Source organism: Rhinolophus sinicus, chromosome 18 (genome assembly GCF_057876585.1).
Source record: "Rhinolophus sinicus isolate RSI-liver-muscle chromosome 18, RSI-T2T, whole genome shotgun sequence".
NCBI lineage: Eukaryota > Metazoa > Chordata > Mammalia > Chiroptera > Rhinolophidae > Rhinolophus > Rhinolophus sinicus.
The window spans coordinates 40,764,582-40,780,743 of record NC_142518.1 but is presented as its reverse complement, the minus strand read 5'-3'; the positions used below and the strand labels follow the sequence as shown (position 1 = coordinate 40,780,743).

Sequence of the window (16,162 nt, the reverse complement as noted above, 5' to 3'; positions counted from 1 at the left end):
ATTATCCCAGAAATACATGCTCCCTTGCTGGCTTTTTTTAGGGTTTCAGTGCTAGCACAATGATAGACTTGTGTGCATCCATATGTATGTTCTATTTCTCTCCAGGTTGAGAATGAGCTGGAGGACCTGATAGATGAGTTGCTTGAGAGGGATGGCGGATCTGGGAACAGTACAATTATAGGTGAGAGCCCCAGAACTGAGTATAGCCTCTTCCTTTTCCTCAATCTCTCTTGGGAGGACCCTTTTTCTCATCATCTGCTTGCTCAGCTCTGCCTAAGGGCTCATAGCCAGCCTAGATTGCTGCTTGTCTTGATGTTGATGGTCTTACGAGATTCACAAGCCATCTATCTACAGACCTGTGGCGGGTCTGAAGCGTTGCCTGTGTGGGGGAGGCGGAGGGATGGCCATCAGTAGAGATGATACATCAGGCACATTAAGAGTGTTTATTATTCATGGAAACCTAGAGGAGGCTGTAGAGGCTGTAGGGTGAGAAGTGCTTTCCTTTCAGTTCTTCAACGAAATCCAGGGCCTTTTCCACCTTTGAGTCTCATTACTGTAACAAGAGCAATCATCCCTAAGGGTGGCTCTTCTTACAATTCAGAGGGAAAATGGCAAAGGTACCCTACAGTCACCTGGCTCCAAGGGTGTATGTGTTACTTGTTTTTATTTTATTGATGAAGGAAATCAAAGGATTAACGGAAGCAGACAAGTATTTATAAATTTGACAAGGATTTTTCACACCTATTATCCTCTGTGGTTTCACAATTAGTAGTGGGATTGGCATTTTACAGATGAGGAAACTGAGACTCAGACAGGTAAAGTGACTGGCCAAGCTCACCTAGCTAGTCAACAGCAGAGAACTCAGGTCTTCTCCCTCATCCAAAAAAAAAAAAAAAAAAAAGTGGATATCTGCTGGGTGTCTGTAGCTACTGTAGGCACACCCAATCTGGAAAGGGAAGTCCTCTGTTGTTCAGTGAAGGCTCTGCTCTGTAACCTTCAGTGAGCAGAAGTGGAGAGGATGAATCACAAGAGGACGTGCTGATGGATGAAGCTCCTTCCAACCTCAGCCAAGCTTCCACCTTGCAGGCCAACCGAGAAGGTGAGAGTGCCGAGGCCAGAAAGGCCTCCCTTCTTGCCCTGCACGTCTGACAGACACTACACTAGGGTTTTCCTGGAGGCAGCTGCCCACATGTGCAGAATAAGGAAGCATCTGTCTGCATGCGCTGACATACACCATCCACTTTATCCTCAGCCAGTTTTTCAAATAACATGTTACTACTGCTTGCCCAAAAGTTTGTCACTTCTTACTTGGTTCGCTTTCTTCTCACCCACCTGCTATCATCGCTCCAGATTCCCTCTTAACCAGCAGGATGCAGTCAATAGCAAAGTAGGGCTGGAAAGGTAAGGGGGCAGCAGCAGACTTGGCCAAGTCCTAGACCGTGGCTCCTCAAGCACCACCCTGTGGCCAGCCTCCACATTCAGCCACCCTGCTCAGCGTGTTGATGCATTGATTGGCACTTTCAGGAAATCTGGGCTGGCTCACTAAGTCTGTTTATCACCCCAGATCTGGTTCTTCCTCTCCTAGAGTCAGATACCCCATGCCTTCCCACTCAGTCTGCGGGCCCGCACAGTAGCCTGTTTTCTAGCTATTCAGTATAGTCCTCCAATGTGCTCCCTTTGTTTTAGATTCCATGAATATCCTGGACCCTGAGGATGAGGAGGAGCACACTCAGGAAGAGGACAGCAGTGGCAGTAACGAGGATGAGGATGATAGTCAGGATGAAGAGGAGGAGGAGGAGGAAGATGAGGAAGATGATCAGGTGAGGGGGGACTGTGTTTGGGTTGGTTCAGACAACCTCTTCCATGGGAACACAGCTGGAGAACACCAACAGTTTGGGTTGCTAGCCTCCACGCCTCCCTCCCTCGTGTGCACATGTGGCCATGACACCAGACCCCAGAAAACGCTTACCTCCAGCAATTCTCCATCTCCTATTTTCCCCTTAAGGAGGATGATGAAGGTGAAGAGGGAGATGAAGACGATGACGACGATGGCTCTGAAATGGAATTGGATGAGGATTACCCTGATATGAACGCTTCTCCCTTGGTCCGATTTGAGCGCTTTGACCGGGAGGATGATCTCATCATTGAGTTTGACAACATGTTCTCCAGTGCTAGTAAGATACAGGGGCTCAGCTGGGTTTTATCTCTTGATTCTTATACCCTTCTCTAGGGTAAGCCAAGCAGTGAACCAGAGCAGCTATGTCGATCTAATACAGATAGCACTTCTTTTCCTGTGCCGACTTCCTGGGGCAAGGGAGGTCTGAATCCATCTCGCTCAATAAGTGTACACTTAGCAGGAAGAATGAGAGGCTGCTCTTGTTCTCCACCTCAGTAAGCAGGCAGCCATTTTAGAATCTGGACAACTTGATGATTTGCTTGAATTTTAAAAAAATAGGAGACCAAGGCTAAGTGCATCAGGCACCCTTGTGCACGCTACAGTGACAGGGCGATCGGTAATCCCATATAACACGACCTTGAGAGTTTGTATGGACACCTTTGAGCTCGGCATTGGGGAGTAGATTTGAGCACATTCACACTGTTCTTCAAGGATGCATCTTTTGAGAGGAGAGAGTGAATCTCTTCCCTCCTCTCCCACCAACATCACAGTGCCCTTTTAGCATCAAGTTCTTAAAATCAGGCTGTCTTGAGAAGGCAGGTCTTGACCCTAAATCACAAGCAGATACAGCAGAAAACACTGAACTGTTCTGGTCTGTCGTCTTGGCCAAGTAGTCTCTTACCTCTTTGAGCCTCAGTTTGTCACCTGTAAATGAAAAGTTTGGGGGGGGAAATGGTTGGATTACATAATTTGCCGGATACTTTCTATTCTATGATTTTCTTTGCATTTCTGTGATTTTCATCAGACTTCCTAATGTTGAGCCTCTGTCCATTGAACAAATATTTGAGGAGTGCCTACTATGTCGGTACTAGGAATACAGCAGTAAAAAAGAAAGTCCTTTTCCCTCATAGGAGCTTATGGCCTATTAAGAATTACAAATAAGCAGGCACTACATAGTAGTGTGGTAAGAAAGCGCAGAGTAATTATTAAGCCAGGATTTTTAAGCCAATCCTTAGAATCAGAGCAAGTGACGTCTAAGCCAAGAATAAAAAGAAGAGGGTGAAGAGTCTTCAGGATGCAGGGAGCAGCATGTTTCTTGAGGGGCCTGGAAATGTCACTGTGGCTATAGGGTGAAGAATGGATTGGGAGGCTATTTAGGAGGCTGTTGCAGTATCTAGGTGAGAGATGGTGGCATTAGCTATGATAATGTCAGTGGTCGTAGATGAGGTGTGGGAATGAGGGAGAAAGGACAAAGCTCAGGTTTCCGTGTGAGGAAGTAAGTCCCAGGAGACATGGTTCTGCTTTAACAACCATGGGAGAAATTTCTTTTTGGCACTGACCCCTTTGCATGTTGTCCTTGCAGCAGACATCCCCCCATCCCCAGGAAATATCCCTACCACTCACCCACTGATGGTACGCCATGCAGACCACAGTTCCCTGACGCTGGGCAGTGGCTCCTCTACAACACGCCTCACCCAGGGTATCGGGCGCAGTCAGAGGACCCTAAGGCAGCTGACGGCCAATACAGGCCACACCATTCACGTTCACTACCCTGGGAATCGCCAGCCCAACCCACCTCTCATACTCCAGAGGTGAGTTGAAAAGATTGTTGGGCTCACTGGGCTTCAGCATCGTCTTGACCTGGGGGAAGCAGTCCATCACTTAATGGTCTTGTCACATGTGCAAATAATGTATTTGTCCCATTTCTTTGTGGGCTATATGTGCAGACTTCTGGAGGAATACCTAATTGTATAACATGTTCTTTTGCTTAAGTGTCCTGTGTATACATTCAGCAATCATTAAGCATCTCATATTCTAAGCACTTAACACTTTAGATATAGACAGAACAGGATCCGTGCCATAGGGCTTAGAGGTTAGTGGAAGGAGTAATTTTAAAAGTGAAAAAAGGGATATAGGTGTCATAGTGGTCAATGTACACACTACAGAGGGTGTACAAGAGAGGTATTATACCCTAACCCAGTACCTGGCGTTATCCATGACACTAATCTGCCTGGATCTGTGGAATAATATGCAACCTCAGCCCAAATAAAGTTTGCAAACTGATGGAGTAGTTAGGAAAGTAACTAAGATTTATGTGTAGTACGATCAGTCCATAATAGCGTTAAGCATTTCGTAGACGATACAGAAATGATCTCACAGTAACAGGTTGCAGGGCCCCTGTGGGTGTGCAGTGACCATGGCATCCCCCCGTCGCCCTACAGGTTGCTTGGTCCCTCCGCTGCCGCTGACATCCTGCAGCTGAGCAGCAGCCTTCCCTTACAAAGCCGGGGCCGGGCCCGCCTCCTGGTGGGCAACGATGATGTCCACATTATCGCCCGGTCTGATGATGAACTGCTCGATGACTTTTTCCATGACCAGAGTACAGCTACCAGCCAAGCAGGCAAGTTTCTCTGGTGAAAGGGAGGGTATAGTTTGTCAGCTTTTATTTTTTTTCCCTGCTTAGGGAAAGCAGAAAAGTATCTGCTCTGCCTGAAGAAACCCTATTTTATAATAGAAGCCAGACCACTGAATGACTTTGCCAAAGGCAACAAAAACTTGATTATCTCTGGGTGCCTGTGGTGTGCCAAACCTTGTGATCGACACTGGACCCTGTTAGAGAATGACTGCAATTTTAGGATCAGTTGACACATGACAAGACCCAGAATCTCATTCTCCTGTGTTCCCCTACAGGGACCCTGTCCAGCATCCCCACAGCCCTGACTCGCTGGACAGAGGAATGTAAAGTTCTCGATGCTGAGAGTATGCACGACTGTGTTTCAGGTGTGTGGCAGTTTGGTTATCAGGGCAGTAGTGAGCCCTCCGGTGCTGGGACAAGTATACATGGAAAGTTGTTTCCCTGTTTCTCTGTGGCCACAAGCTCTGCTGCTTGGCTTCCTCCCCCACGTCCCCTGAGCAGCTCCTGATCTTTGCTCTTTTGATGCAGTTGTTAAAGTGCCCATTGTCAATCACCTGGAATTCCTGAGGGATGAGGAGCTGGAAGAAAGACGGGAGAAACGCAGGAAACAACTGGCAGAGGAAGAAACAAAGATAACTGACAAAGGCAAAGAAGATAAGGAAAACAGGGATCAGAGTGCACAGGTGATTCCCAAAGGCTGGAGGATTCATCTTTGGCTACGTCTGCTTTAACTTTGATACGGTTTTGGCATACACGTGGCATCGAGAGTCACTGGAGAATCCTCGGACTTTCACATTGAACCTCAGAAAGGATCCATTCCAAATTTGCCGTATACTCACATAGTTTTAGGGGAAAGAATTCAAACCCAGAGGGAAAATCATTTTTCCAGTGTCTCACTGGGAAAAACTGGAGCCAGAACCAGAGTGTTTCCTGAGTCGTACTGTAGAGTCTCTGCAGCTAGACAAGAACGACCTTGACTAAGTCCAGGCTGTTGATGGTGCAATTCCGTTTCTCTCAGTGGATTGCTTTACCAAGTTGGGGGAGGGGATCTTTACCAAGATAACCCCATTCCTTCATCTAAGTTATGCTTAGGCTTCAGCTCAGAGAAATGTTACTACCCTGAACCCTAGCACCACATGTCATTTTCTAGGGCTCAAATTCTCTGCCATGATTTTGGTTTACAAAGAAGCTACCTACGTTTTTCTAAAACTTCTGGGACCTCGAACAGTATAGCTTTAATGTATATGAATCAATGCTAATAGAAATACAAAGAAATTGAAAGACTTCAGTGAAAGACTTTATTATACCCCACTCGGCATTTAGGATATTCGATAGGTTAAAGATAAAGTTATTGAAATGTTCAATTACAATAACAAGCTTGATGTAACAAATACCTTTGTATAGAACTTTCAGCTAAGTGAACAGTAACATTGTTTTAAACACATGAAAAGTGATAGAAAATAAGCTAGCCTGGCATGTGATTTTAAAAGCTGGAGTAGACAAAATGAGCCCAAGGAGGGGAAATATATAGAGATAAAACTTCAAGAAATTCTTGCTGGTCTCACCATTGTGTTCAAGTCATGCTCTGTGGCCAGCCCAGCTCTAAAGTGTTTTTGATTATCCTTTCCTCTGGTGGTTCAGTCGGCCCCTGGCAGTTTCCACCTTGTCCATAAGCCATCCTTGAACATGAGTGTGTGTGAGAGAAATTGGAGATGTTTGCACACTGAAGTGCTCATCTTCCATCCAGGTCACTGAACTCCTAGGTGGCATATGTGGGGGTTGGGACTATTACAGTTGACCTCAGTCTCATGTGCTTGCAAAGTCCTACATTGGTCTGTCCCTTCTCTTTGCAGTGTACTGCGTCTAAGACAAATGACTCTGCTGAACAGAACCTCTCAGGTAACTCTTCCTCCCTTTTCCTCCTCTTGCTAATGGTTGGTTCTTTCTCCTGGCCCTGCAGAGTAGCTGGCCCAAGTGGGCTGAAGATGAACACTGGTGCTCTGTGGGATGAGGTAGTAGATTGTATAGTTTTAGGGTCATACCCCATCTTGGAGATAACTATACAGTCTACTGTCTTTCCCACGGTGGTACATTCCCCTCCGACGTGCTATGTTCAGCTTCTCGTCCTGATTGTCCTGTGCTGCCTTTTGGTGTGTAGTGAGGCCATGTGTCCTACCCCCTTGGGTGGCCACCATAGTGTGGTGCTTCATGAGAACACCTGATGACAGTGGTTCCCAAATGCCAGTCCTCAGTGAAAATGAACAAAATAAGGGAGGTTTAATGAGTTCTTCAGAAATTGAATTTATTCAACTTAAAGGACTATTTCATAATAGAGATCATGTCCTTCTTAATCCTTTGGTATTGAAATATTTTTATTAAATGATATTGATGGGGTTTTTTTTCTTGGCTAAACTAAAAGTTGGTAGCCCCATGTTAGTCTCTTTTTACTTTTTATGTAAATTTTATGGGTCTGTGGAATCTCTAAAAGTCTAGAAACATTATCTTGAGCAACCTGCTTTGGGGGAAGGTAGCTCTGGGCTAAATGGTATTACTACTATATGCTTTCTATCCCTCGTCGTAATCTTCTTAATGTCAGTAGCCATTTTATGATTCTAATAACTGCTCCATGTGGTATTATATGTCTCCCCCACCCCTATTTCCTCAGACTTTTCTTCTGCTTCCCTATACCTTCTGTCTCCTTTGGCACTTGAGTTGGGAAATGATTGTACCAAAGCCTACACAGTATTTTTTAAAGCAGTGAAAGAGGGTAGGTGTCCTGGAACCCTTAATCTAGCAAAAGGTCTTTGAAAGTGTCTCTCATCAGGTAGAATGGCCTTTTGCCTGCTGCCCTTGCTAGAGGATTCTGCTCATGCCGGGGTGAGGTAGTAAGTTGTATTGTTGTGGGGTAGGGATTTTAGGCCCCAATTAGAAGATAACTATACAACTTACTACTTTCCCTGGTGTGTGGCATCTTCATACCTAGTCTCGGCACTGTTGCTTCCATTAGACAGAATTGTAGATGTTCCTTAAATAATCAGGACTGGAAGAAAAGGGAGGTGGAAGGGGGCAGGTGATATTTAGGGTAGGCAAATATAATTATAAAGTGACTTGAACTCTTTCCCTTCCTGGGGCACAGAAAGGATTTAATTTTTAGGATCTACAGAGAGTTCTCCAATTCTTGGGACCAAGATAGCACTGTGCCTTAGCCCCTGTCCTGGGTGTACCAGACCAGCCACAAGCTGTTCCTAGGAGCAGTTGATGGTGGGGGGAATTCCTACGTCACTGGTTGGGGGGGGATTCTTGTCACGCCACCTGTGCTTATTGAGTGGCTCCTGGATCCTTGGCTGATCGCCCCGTAACACATTCATTGTCATTCTTTCCGAGAAAGATGGGACTCCTATGCCTGACAGCTACCCAACAACCCCATCTTCAACTGATGCAGCTACATCTGAGTCCAAGGAGACCCTTGTCACTCTGCAGCCCTCACAACAGCAACCAACACTCCCACCCCCACCAGCTTTGGGAGAGATTCCTCAAGAGCTGCAGTCCCCAGCTGGAGAAGGAGGGAGCTCTACACAGCTATTGATGCCTGTAGAGCCAGAGGAATTGGGTCCCACAAGGCCAAGTGGAGAAGCAGAAACGACTCAGATGGAGTTATCTCCAGCTCCCACTATAAGTGAGTAGAGTTGCAAGGATTGGGCGGGGGGGAGGGTAGAACAGGAGGGAAAATGGACATCTTCGTAGTTTCTTCTCTCTCTTTAGAGAAATAGTAGAAGCTCAAGTCCTCGAATAGTAGGATCTCAGCTTGCACATGACTGTCTCAGCTCAAGTTGAGATTTCTTCTCTGTGTCCTTAAGTGATTATGCATCTGAGTGGAATGGTACTAGTGATGATGCCAACAGTTTGTTGACGTAATCACTATTATTGAGCCGTCATGCTGAGCTTATTTAAAAAGAACTCTCCAGAGTAGATGGTGTTATCTCCATGAATAAACTGAAACTCAGAAGTGAAATAATTAGCCCAAGGCCACTCAATGAAGTGGTTGAGCTGAGATTAAAATCCAGATCTATATGACTCGAAAGCTTGCTCTCCTTCAACAGTTCCAGGGATGCAAGCATGTGGCCCCACTCACACAGCTCTCACATCCTGGCGGACACCATTTATCTCATGGCACTATTTCCCACAATTCTCAGCAGTGTTCCAGCAGGCCAGATGGAAACCTGTTCACCATCACTGTTCTATCATGCTGTCTATGATGTGTTACAGAGAAACCTTAAGATGTAGGGTTTTTTTCCTTTAATGAATTTTGTTTGTTTAGATAAACAGAACCAACATGCATATATACATGCTACCTGCAGAGACTCTGCAAGTGACAGGATCCCTTATCTGGGATGCCTAGGGAAGATGTTTCACAGAGCTGGCAGTTCTGAGCAGAAGTGGTAGGGAATGAATCCCTGGAACACCATAAATATTCAGCAGATGATAGAAAGGACTTGAGATGAGCCTTATTGAAACAAATGAAATTGAGTGGGAACATCAGGCTAGCGTGGAGTGAAGGTGGAGAAGTGAGAAGTCTAATCTGGCTGCTTCTTAATTCCAGGCAGAGATCTAACCTCTCCATGTGACTTCCTCCTAGCCTCTCTTTCCCCAGAGAGAGCTGAAGATTCTGATGCACTCACAGCTGTCAGCAGTCAACTGGAAGGCTCTCCCATGGACACCAGCAGCCTGGCTTCCTGTACCCTGGAGGAGGCTGTGGGTGATACCTCAGCAGCTGGCAGTTCTGAGCAGCCCACAGCAGGCAGCTCCACTCCTGGGGATGCCCCGCCAGTTGTGACAGAAGTACAAGGCAGGGGTGATAGGTCAGGGGAACCTACCCAGGCCCCTGAGGACGGGTAAGCACTGTGTGAGCAAGAGGAGGGCAGGATGTGTTGGCGGGTATTTCAAGCCACGTTCATACTTGTTAATCTAATGCACATGCTTGGTACACTGGGGAAATCAACCTGGCTTCTATGAGAAAGGGGTATTATAGGAGTAGTTTATAAATGGGAAAATACAATACAGAGAACAACCTGAAAATGATTTCCTTCAGCTCTCCCCCTGCATCCTCTGAGAGTTCTTCCACTAGAGATTCTGCTGTGGCCATTTCTGGAGCAGATTCCCGGGGGATCCTAGAAGAGCCACTGCCTTCAACAAGCAGTGAAGAAGAAGATCCCCTTGCAGGTGAGCTGCATGTGTATCCTAGGATTTGTTAGGCTTCTCGTAGCCCTTGGCATGGAAATGCCCGCCAGTCAAACAGTTCAATCCCGACGGAGGGCGGCGTGTATATGGGAGGACCGGCGGTAAGGGTATGTGGTGCCGCTTAATGGAATGAACCCAGGCTTTGATGTCAAACTGATCTTAGCTCAAATCCCCCCTCTGCTGCCACCTCCTGACTTTAGGACCTGGGGCCATTACTTAGCTCCTCTGATCCTCATTGATACTGAGGGGGTGATAACAGCTACATGCTGGGGTCTTGATGAAGGTTAAGTGACTGCATACATAGAAGCTGGCACATAACAAAAGCTCTCCCGAGCCTAGGGAAGGTGGGTGGGCTTTCTCTGTGTGTCCTGTGTCCTTTGCATGCAGTGAGGACAAACATCGCTGGTTTCCTCAAGCAAGGCCATGGATTTCTTTCCTTCAGTTACATCTTGGGCATCAGATGTAACTAGAGGTGTGAGTTCCTTCACATCTTGCATCTCCCTTCAGGTATCAGTCTCCCTGAAGGTGTGGACCCCTCTTTTCTGGCTGCTCTGCCTGATGACATCCGCCGGGAAGTCCTGCAGAACCAGCTGGGCATCCGTCCACCCACCCGTACTGCCCCCACCACAAATAGCTCAGCTCCTGCAGTGGTAGGGAATCCTGGTGTGACCGAAGTGAGCCCTGAGTTCCTGGCTGCCCTGCCTCCAGCCATCCAGGAGGAAGTATGTGAGCGGGGAGCTGGTGAGAGCAGGCTGCCTGGCTGGAAGTATTTCCCCATTGACTTCTTCTGGTCCGTAGGTGCTGGCACAGCAGAGAGCTGAGCAACAGCGGCGGGAACTGGCACAGAATGCCAGCTCAGACACCCCCATGGACCCTGTGACCTTCATCCAGACTCTGCCCTCAGACCTGCGCCGGAGCGTCTTGGAGGACATGGAGGACAGTGTGTTGGCTGTGATGCCACCTGACATTGCAGCCGAGGCTCAAGCCCTGAGGCGAGAGCAGGAAGCCCGGCAGCGGCAGCTCATGCACGAGCGGCTCTTTGGGCACAGCAGCACCTCTGCACTTTCTGCCATTCTCCGAAGCCCAGGTATGAAGGGAGGCAGGGGGAGAGCTCTGGAATGTCGAGCTTTGGCCACATGAGGCTCTGTAGTTAGTTCCCCTTTGTATTACCTAGACCTAGCTTATCACTCCCTCCCCAATTTCGGTTTCCTTTCTCTTTCCTTCCAGCTTTCACCAGTCGTCTGAGTGGCAACCGTGGGGTCCAATATACTCGCCTTGCTGTGCAGAGAGGTGGCACCTTCCAGATGGGGGGTAGCAGCAGCCATAACAGGTACCTTTGTCTTTTTTTTTTCACCCTGCCTTACCACCTTTCACATCTACAACTGGTCCAACTCCCTTAATTTATAGATGGAGAGGTTGGATGTCCTCTCTAGGGTATTTCCTTTAATGAGTAGGGAAGCCAGATTCTTGGACACTCCCCCTTTAGAAAGCCACACTTCCGGCTTAGTATAGCTACTGTGGGCATAGTCACAGAGTAAGGCAGGCTGTCAGCAGGCACTAGCTGTGGTTGTAACAAGAAAAGCCACTTGCTTCCCATGCACATAGTAGAACATGGAGCCACCTGCCTTGGGATTGTAGCATCTAGGCTGTAGAAGTGGAGAGGAGTTAGTTATTAACCAGGCAGAAGCAGAGTAGAGTCAAAATGTGAAGGGAGTGTGATCAGCTCCTACATATGGCAGGCAACCCCCTCTCCCCCACGCCCTGGTAGTCTAGAGAAGGCAGAAATAAGCACTCTCTCCTGAGACTTTAGGTGCAGTCTGATTTTACCAATTGATGATATAGACCTGGGCTGGAATCTGCTCTCTTCTCAATTGTGTGATGTAGGGCAAGGCACTTAACCTGTTTGAGCTTCTTGTTCATCATCTCAGAAATAGGCGATTCTCTAGTCTTTACAAACAGCCCTTTTAGGAAGCTGTTACAGACATTGTATAGTGCCTGGTACATAGTAGGGTACTCAAGGCAGTTGTTAACTGTTAAGAGCTCTCGGACTGGACACCCTCCCTTCTCTAGTTGTCTTGGAGGTATCCAGCTCATCCCACTCCCCTAAGCCTATGCCTGATCCCAGAGCTCTAGCTGAAGTGTTACCCAGAAACCATGCTCTGTTCCAGGCCTTCTGGCAGTAATGTGGACACTCTCCTCCGCCTCCGAGGACGGCTCCTTCTCGACCACGAAGCCCTGTCTTGTCTCCTGGTCCTACTTTTCGTGGATGAACCGAAGCTCAATACTAGCCGTCTACACCGAGTACTGAGAAATCTCTGCTACCATGCTCAGACCCGTCACTGGGTCATCCGCAGCCTGCTTTCTATCTTGCAGCGCAGCAGTGAGAGTGAGCTATGCATTGAAACACCCAAGCTCTCCTCAAGTGAGGAAAGGGGCAAAAAGTCAAGCAAGAGCTGTGGGTCAAGCAGCCATGAGAACCGGCCCCTGGACCTGCTGCATAAGATGGAGTCTAAGAGCTCCAACCAGCTTTCCTGGCTCTCAGTATCCATGGATGCAGCCCTAGGTTGCAGGACTAACATATTCCAGATCCAGCGTTCAGGTGGGCGCAAACACACTGAGAAGCATGCGAGCAGTGGCTCCACTGTCCACATCCACCCCCAGGCTGCTCCTGTTGTCTGCAGACACGTTCTAGACACACTCATTCAGTTGGCCAAGGTGAGGAGCTTGAAGGAACCCAACTCCGGGGGATGGAAGAGGGGTGGCAGCCACAGCCTGAGTGACTTGTGAACTCTGAGGGAGCCAGCAGGCCCTTCTTAGTTACCTGTTATTGCTGAAGCCTGTATTGTTTCTGAGAAGTTGTTTGGTAAATGACTTTCTGGGGTTTTTATCTTCACTTTACAGTTTTTTCATGCATTATCTCATTCAACCTTCAGCGGTCTGTATTATTCCCATTTTTACAGATGGAGAAGCTGGGTTACAGCAATTTTTAGTGGCTATGTCATGTGGCTAGTAAGTGATAGAGCTGACTGGACCTAGAACTTAGTTTAATCTTCTTTATAGTAAGCACTGCTGCCGTTTAAGGGCCTGCCTTGTGCCAGGATCCACGCGAAATACATTACCTCCTTTCGTCTCAACAATTTCACAAGGTGGTTCCCCATTTTATAAGTGGGGAGAACAATGTTCAATAAAGTTTGCTAATCATCTGTTGACCTACAAAGCCCTTGTTTCTTTCTCTAGGCCGCTTGGCCATCAGTCGGATAAAAGTCCCATGTTCCTTTACCAAAGCTGTCCGGAGGAGTGGAGAGCCTATGAACCAGTGGTCTTTCCTTGTCAGGAAGATGTATTTTCTATGTAGACCCCCTAGACCAAGCTTGTCCTTGTTTTCCCGGCAGGTGTTTCCCAGCCACTTCACACAGCAGCGGACCAAAGAAACAAACTGTGAGAGCGATCGGGAAAGGGGCAGTAAGCAGGCCTGCAGCCCGTGCTCGTCACAGTCCAGTAGCAGTGGCATTTGCACAGACTTCTGGGACTTACTGGTAAAACTGGACAACATGAATGTCAGCCGGAAAGGCAAGAACTCCGTGAAGTCAGTGCCAGTGAGCACTGGCAGTGACGGGGAGAGCTCCCCGTACAGCCTCGAGGCCTCTCCACTGGGGCAGCTCATGAACATGTTGTCGCACCCAGTCATCCGCCGGAGCTCGCTCTTAACTGAGAAACTCCTCAGACTTCTCTCTCTCATCTCAATTGCTCTCCCGGAAAACAAAGTGTCGGAAACACAGTCTAATTCTGGCAGCAGTGCTTCCTCCACCACTGTTGCCACCTCAAGCACATCTACCACCACTACTACCACTGCCACCTCCAGCACGCCCACTCCCCCCGCTGCAACCACCCCTGTCACTTCTGCTCCAGCCCTGGTTGCTGCCACGGCTATAACTACCATTGCCGTAGCTGCTTCGACCACAGTGACTACCCCCACAACTGCTACCACTACTGTTTCAAGTAAGTGTGGATGTCAGCTGGGAGCAGTGGGGTGTTTACACCCACCTCACCCCTCCACTCCCCGTCCAGGTATTCTTCCATAAATGATCATGATCGGCGTGGTTTGTGTTTGTAAGAGCCAGATGTGGTCTTTCTCACCCTCATCATCACCAGAGCGCGTGTATGTGTTCTCTCTCTCTCTCTCTCTCTCTCTCTCTCCCTCCCCTCCCCCTCTCCCTCTCTCCCTCTCCCCCTCTCCCCCTCTCCCCCTCTCCCCCTTTCCCCCTCTCCCCCTCTCCCCCTCTCCCCTTCTCCCCCTTCCTCCCCCCTCCCTCCCTCCCTCCTTCTCCTCCCCCCCCGCCCCTCCCTACACACATGCTCCTATGAAGACCAGCGGGCATTCACTGAATGTGGCTTCTGCTAGGCTAAGCACCAAAAGGAGAGATCGAAGGTCCCTATCTTCAAAGAACTCCCAGCCTTTCCAGCAGGGTTGAGGGAGTCAGTTCTCAGAGGAAAGAGTTCAAGAGCAGGAAGGATACAGTGTGAATTGGGCTAGAATAGAGTAGCCAGCCTGTCCCAGGAAGTGAAGGGAATAAGTCCTACAGCAAACTAGTAAGAATTATTTGAAGAAGTAGGTTTTGAAGAGTTGGGGGCCTTCAGAGGGGACTCTGGTTGGGAGTAATACCTGGGATTCTTTATCACTTTAGAAGGTACAGTCATAAGAGTCCTTCGCATCCTAAGTCATTTGGATTTGGCTTTGTTGGGTGGATCTTTTTCACTACTTTCCCATTTTTCAGCCCTGGACAGTTCAGCGATTCCTTGGTTCTGCCACTTAAGTCTTTGGTGTGGGAGTTTCAGAGGCTTACAATGTTCCATCTGTTTTCCTCAAAGCTTCTACTACTAAGGCCAGCAAATCTCCAGCGAAGGTGGGTGATGGGGTCAGTAGCAGTGCAGACTTTAAGATGGTATCCTCAGGCCTCACTGAAAACCAGCTGCAGCTCTCTGTGGAGGTGAGTCGAAGCTCTTCTGACCTCCCAAGGTTGGGGGAGAAAGGGTAGATGGGGGTGGATAGTGCTTCAGTTCTCAAGTGAGGGCTTACTCCTCCCTTCGTTTGCTCAGGTGTTGACGTCCCATTCTTGTTCTGAAGAAGGCCTAGAGGACGCAGCTAATGTGTTACTGCAGCTCTCTCGGGGGGACCCTGGGACCCGGGACACTGTTCTCAAGCTGCTGCTGAATGGAGCCCGCCATCTGGGTTATACCCTTTGTAAACAGATAGGTAGGTAATAATAGGAATAAAGCATCATGTCTTTCTGAAACCTTCCACTGAGGTGTCACCTCTTTCTGGAAGGCTTCCCTGAACCTCAAGCTGAATCCGACTCCTCTGTCCTTCTGTAGCACAGCTTCCATGCTCTCTTCGGTTATGACACTGGTAGTACTGGGTTGTCATCTAGTTTCCTCTGCTCAGTTACTCTAAAAGAGCAAGACTGGGCTTCTCTGCATTCTCAGTACCTGACACGCAACAGGTAATCAGTGTTTCTGAAGGCAAATGAGCATGTAGAGGACCGCAGTTTCTCCATCCTGGGCACTCCTAAGAGCCCTATAACGAGCCTGTTGAGGCGGCATTGCCGCCTTGGCGATGCACCTGCACTACGTCAGGCTCAGGAACTGAGAGTCAAAGTAATAGCCTCTGCCTTTGTGCAGTTTTGAAGGTACAAAAATTTTAAGAACACTTGCAAATCATCTAGCTTTAGTCTTCCTTCTAGTTTTATCAAGAAGAAAGCTAAAACCAAGTGGTAAAGTGATTGAATCAGAGTGGAGCCAGATTTTCTCTCAGCCTAGTCTCTGCTCTCTCCCACCCCCATCCCAATCACGGGTCTCCCCAGGTCTTAGCTACCTGCTCAGTTGTCTCCTCACAAGTGTCCCTGGAGCTAAGGTGATAAGAGTTGATTGGACTGTATGACCCGGGGCATTCTGTGCTGCCCGAGAATTGTAACGGTCTTCTTTGTGGAAGAGGCTTCTGACCTTTCTTGACTGCTACTGTTTATTCAGCACCCGCAGGCCAGGCAATGTCCTAGGTACTCGGCTACACAGTTACCTCCTAATTCTTAAAGCAGCCGTGTGATACTAGTATTAGTCCCGTTATTAAGATGGGTAGGCAATTTGCCTAAAATCTCCACAAAAAAACCTCAGAACTTCAAGAGGATACAGATTCCAAAACATACTTTTCCCCTTACTGAGCAGCATTTTGTGTAGATTCAACAGATTCTTGAGGCCAGGTAAATTGGGAGTCCCTGAGTGGTTGATCCAGGGGCACACATAGCAAGATGAACAAAGCAAAATACCTAGTCACTCCAGGTTCTCTGTAGCTGAGCAAAGAGGATGGTCTGAGCAGGCTTTTTGGATAGGTTTGTCTT

General features: G+C 48.1%; 1 protein-coding gene across 28 annotated transcripts in view; it reads left to right on the top strand.

Annotated features, from left to right (window-relative positions):
• The window catches only part of HUWE1 (HECT, UBA and WWE domain containing E3 ubiquitin protein ligase 1), a 161,381-nt gene that overhangs the window by 135,041 nt on the left and 10,178 nt on the right, over positions 1-16,162 (top strand). For 15 of the 28 annotated variants that reach the window (XM_074323887.2, XM_019718916.3, XM_019718910.3 and 12 more), the window contains 19 exons: positions 106-181; positions 1,001-1,099; positions 1,687-1,820; positions 2,006-2,174; positions 3,480-3,708; positions 4,339-4,517; positions 4,808-4,897; positions 5,061-5,215; positions 6,386-6,431; positions 7,921-8,208; positions 9,133-9,424; positions 9,622-9,752; positions 10,278-10,492; positions 10,569-10,857; positions 10,998-11,100; positions 11,939-12,485; positions 13,163-13,769; positions 14,640-14,758; positions 14,868-15,024. In XM_074323887.2, coding sequence (XP_074179988.1) covers positions 106-181; positions 1,001-1,099; positions 1,687-1,820; positions 2,006-2,174; positions 3,480-3,708; positions 4,339-4,517; positions 4,808-4,897; positions 5,061-5,215; positions 6,386-6,431; positions 7,921-8,208; positions 9,133-9,424; positions 9,622-9,752; positions 10,278-10,492; positions 10,569-10,857; positions 10,998-11,100; positions 11,939-12,485; positions 13,163-13,769; positions 14,640-14,758; positions 14,868-15,024 — 3,925 coding nt within the window. The remainder of the gene's footprint in view (positions 1-105; positions 182-1,000; positions 1,100-1,686; positions 1,821-2,005; positions 2,175-3,479; positions 3,709-4,338; positions 4,518-4,807; positions 4,898-5,060; positions 5,216-6,385; positions 6,432-7,920; positions 8,209-9,132; positions 9,425-9,621; positions 9,753-10,277; positions 10,493-10,568; positions 10,858-10,997; positions 11,101-11,938; positions 12,486-13,162; positions 13,770-14,639; positions 14,759-14,867; positions 15,025-16,162) is intronic. The other 13 variants (XM_088795037.1, XM_088795035.1, XM_088795036.1 and 10 more) reach the window with 5 other exon arrangements.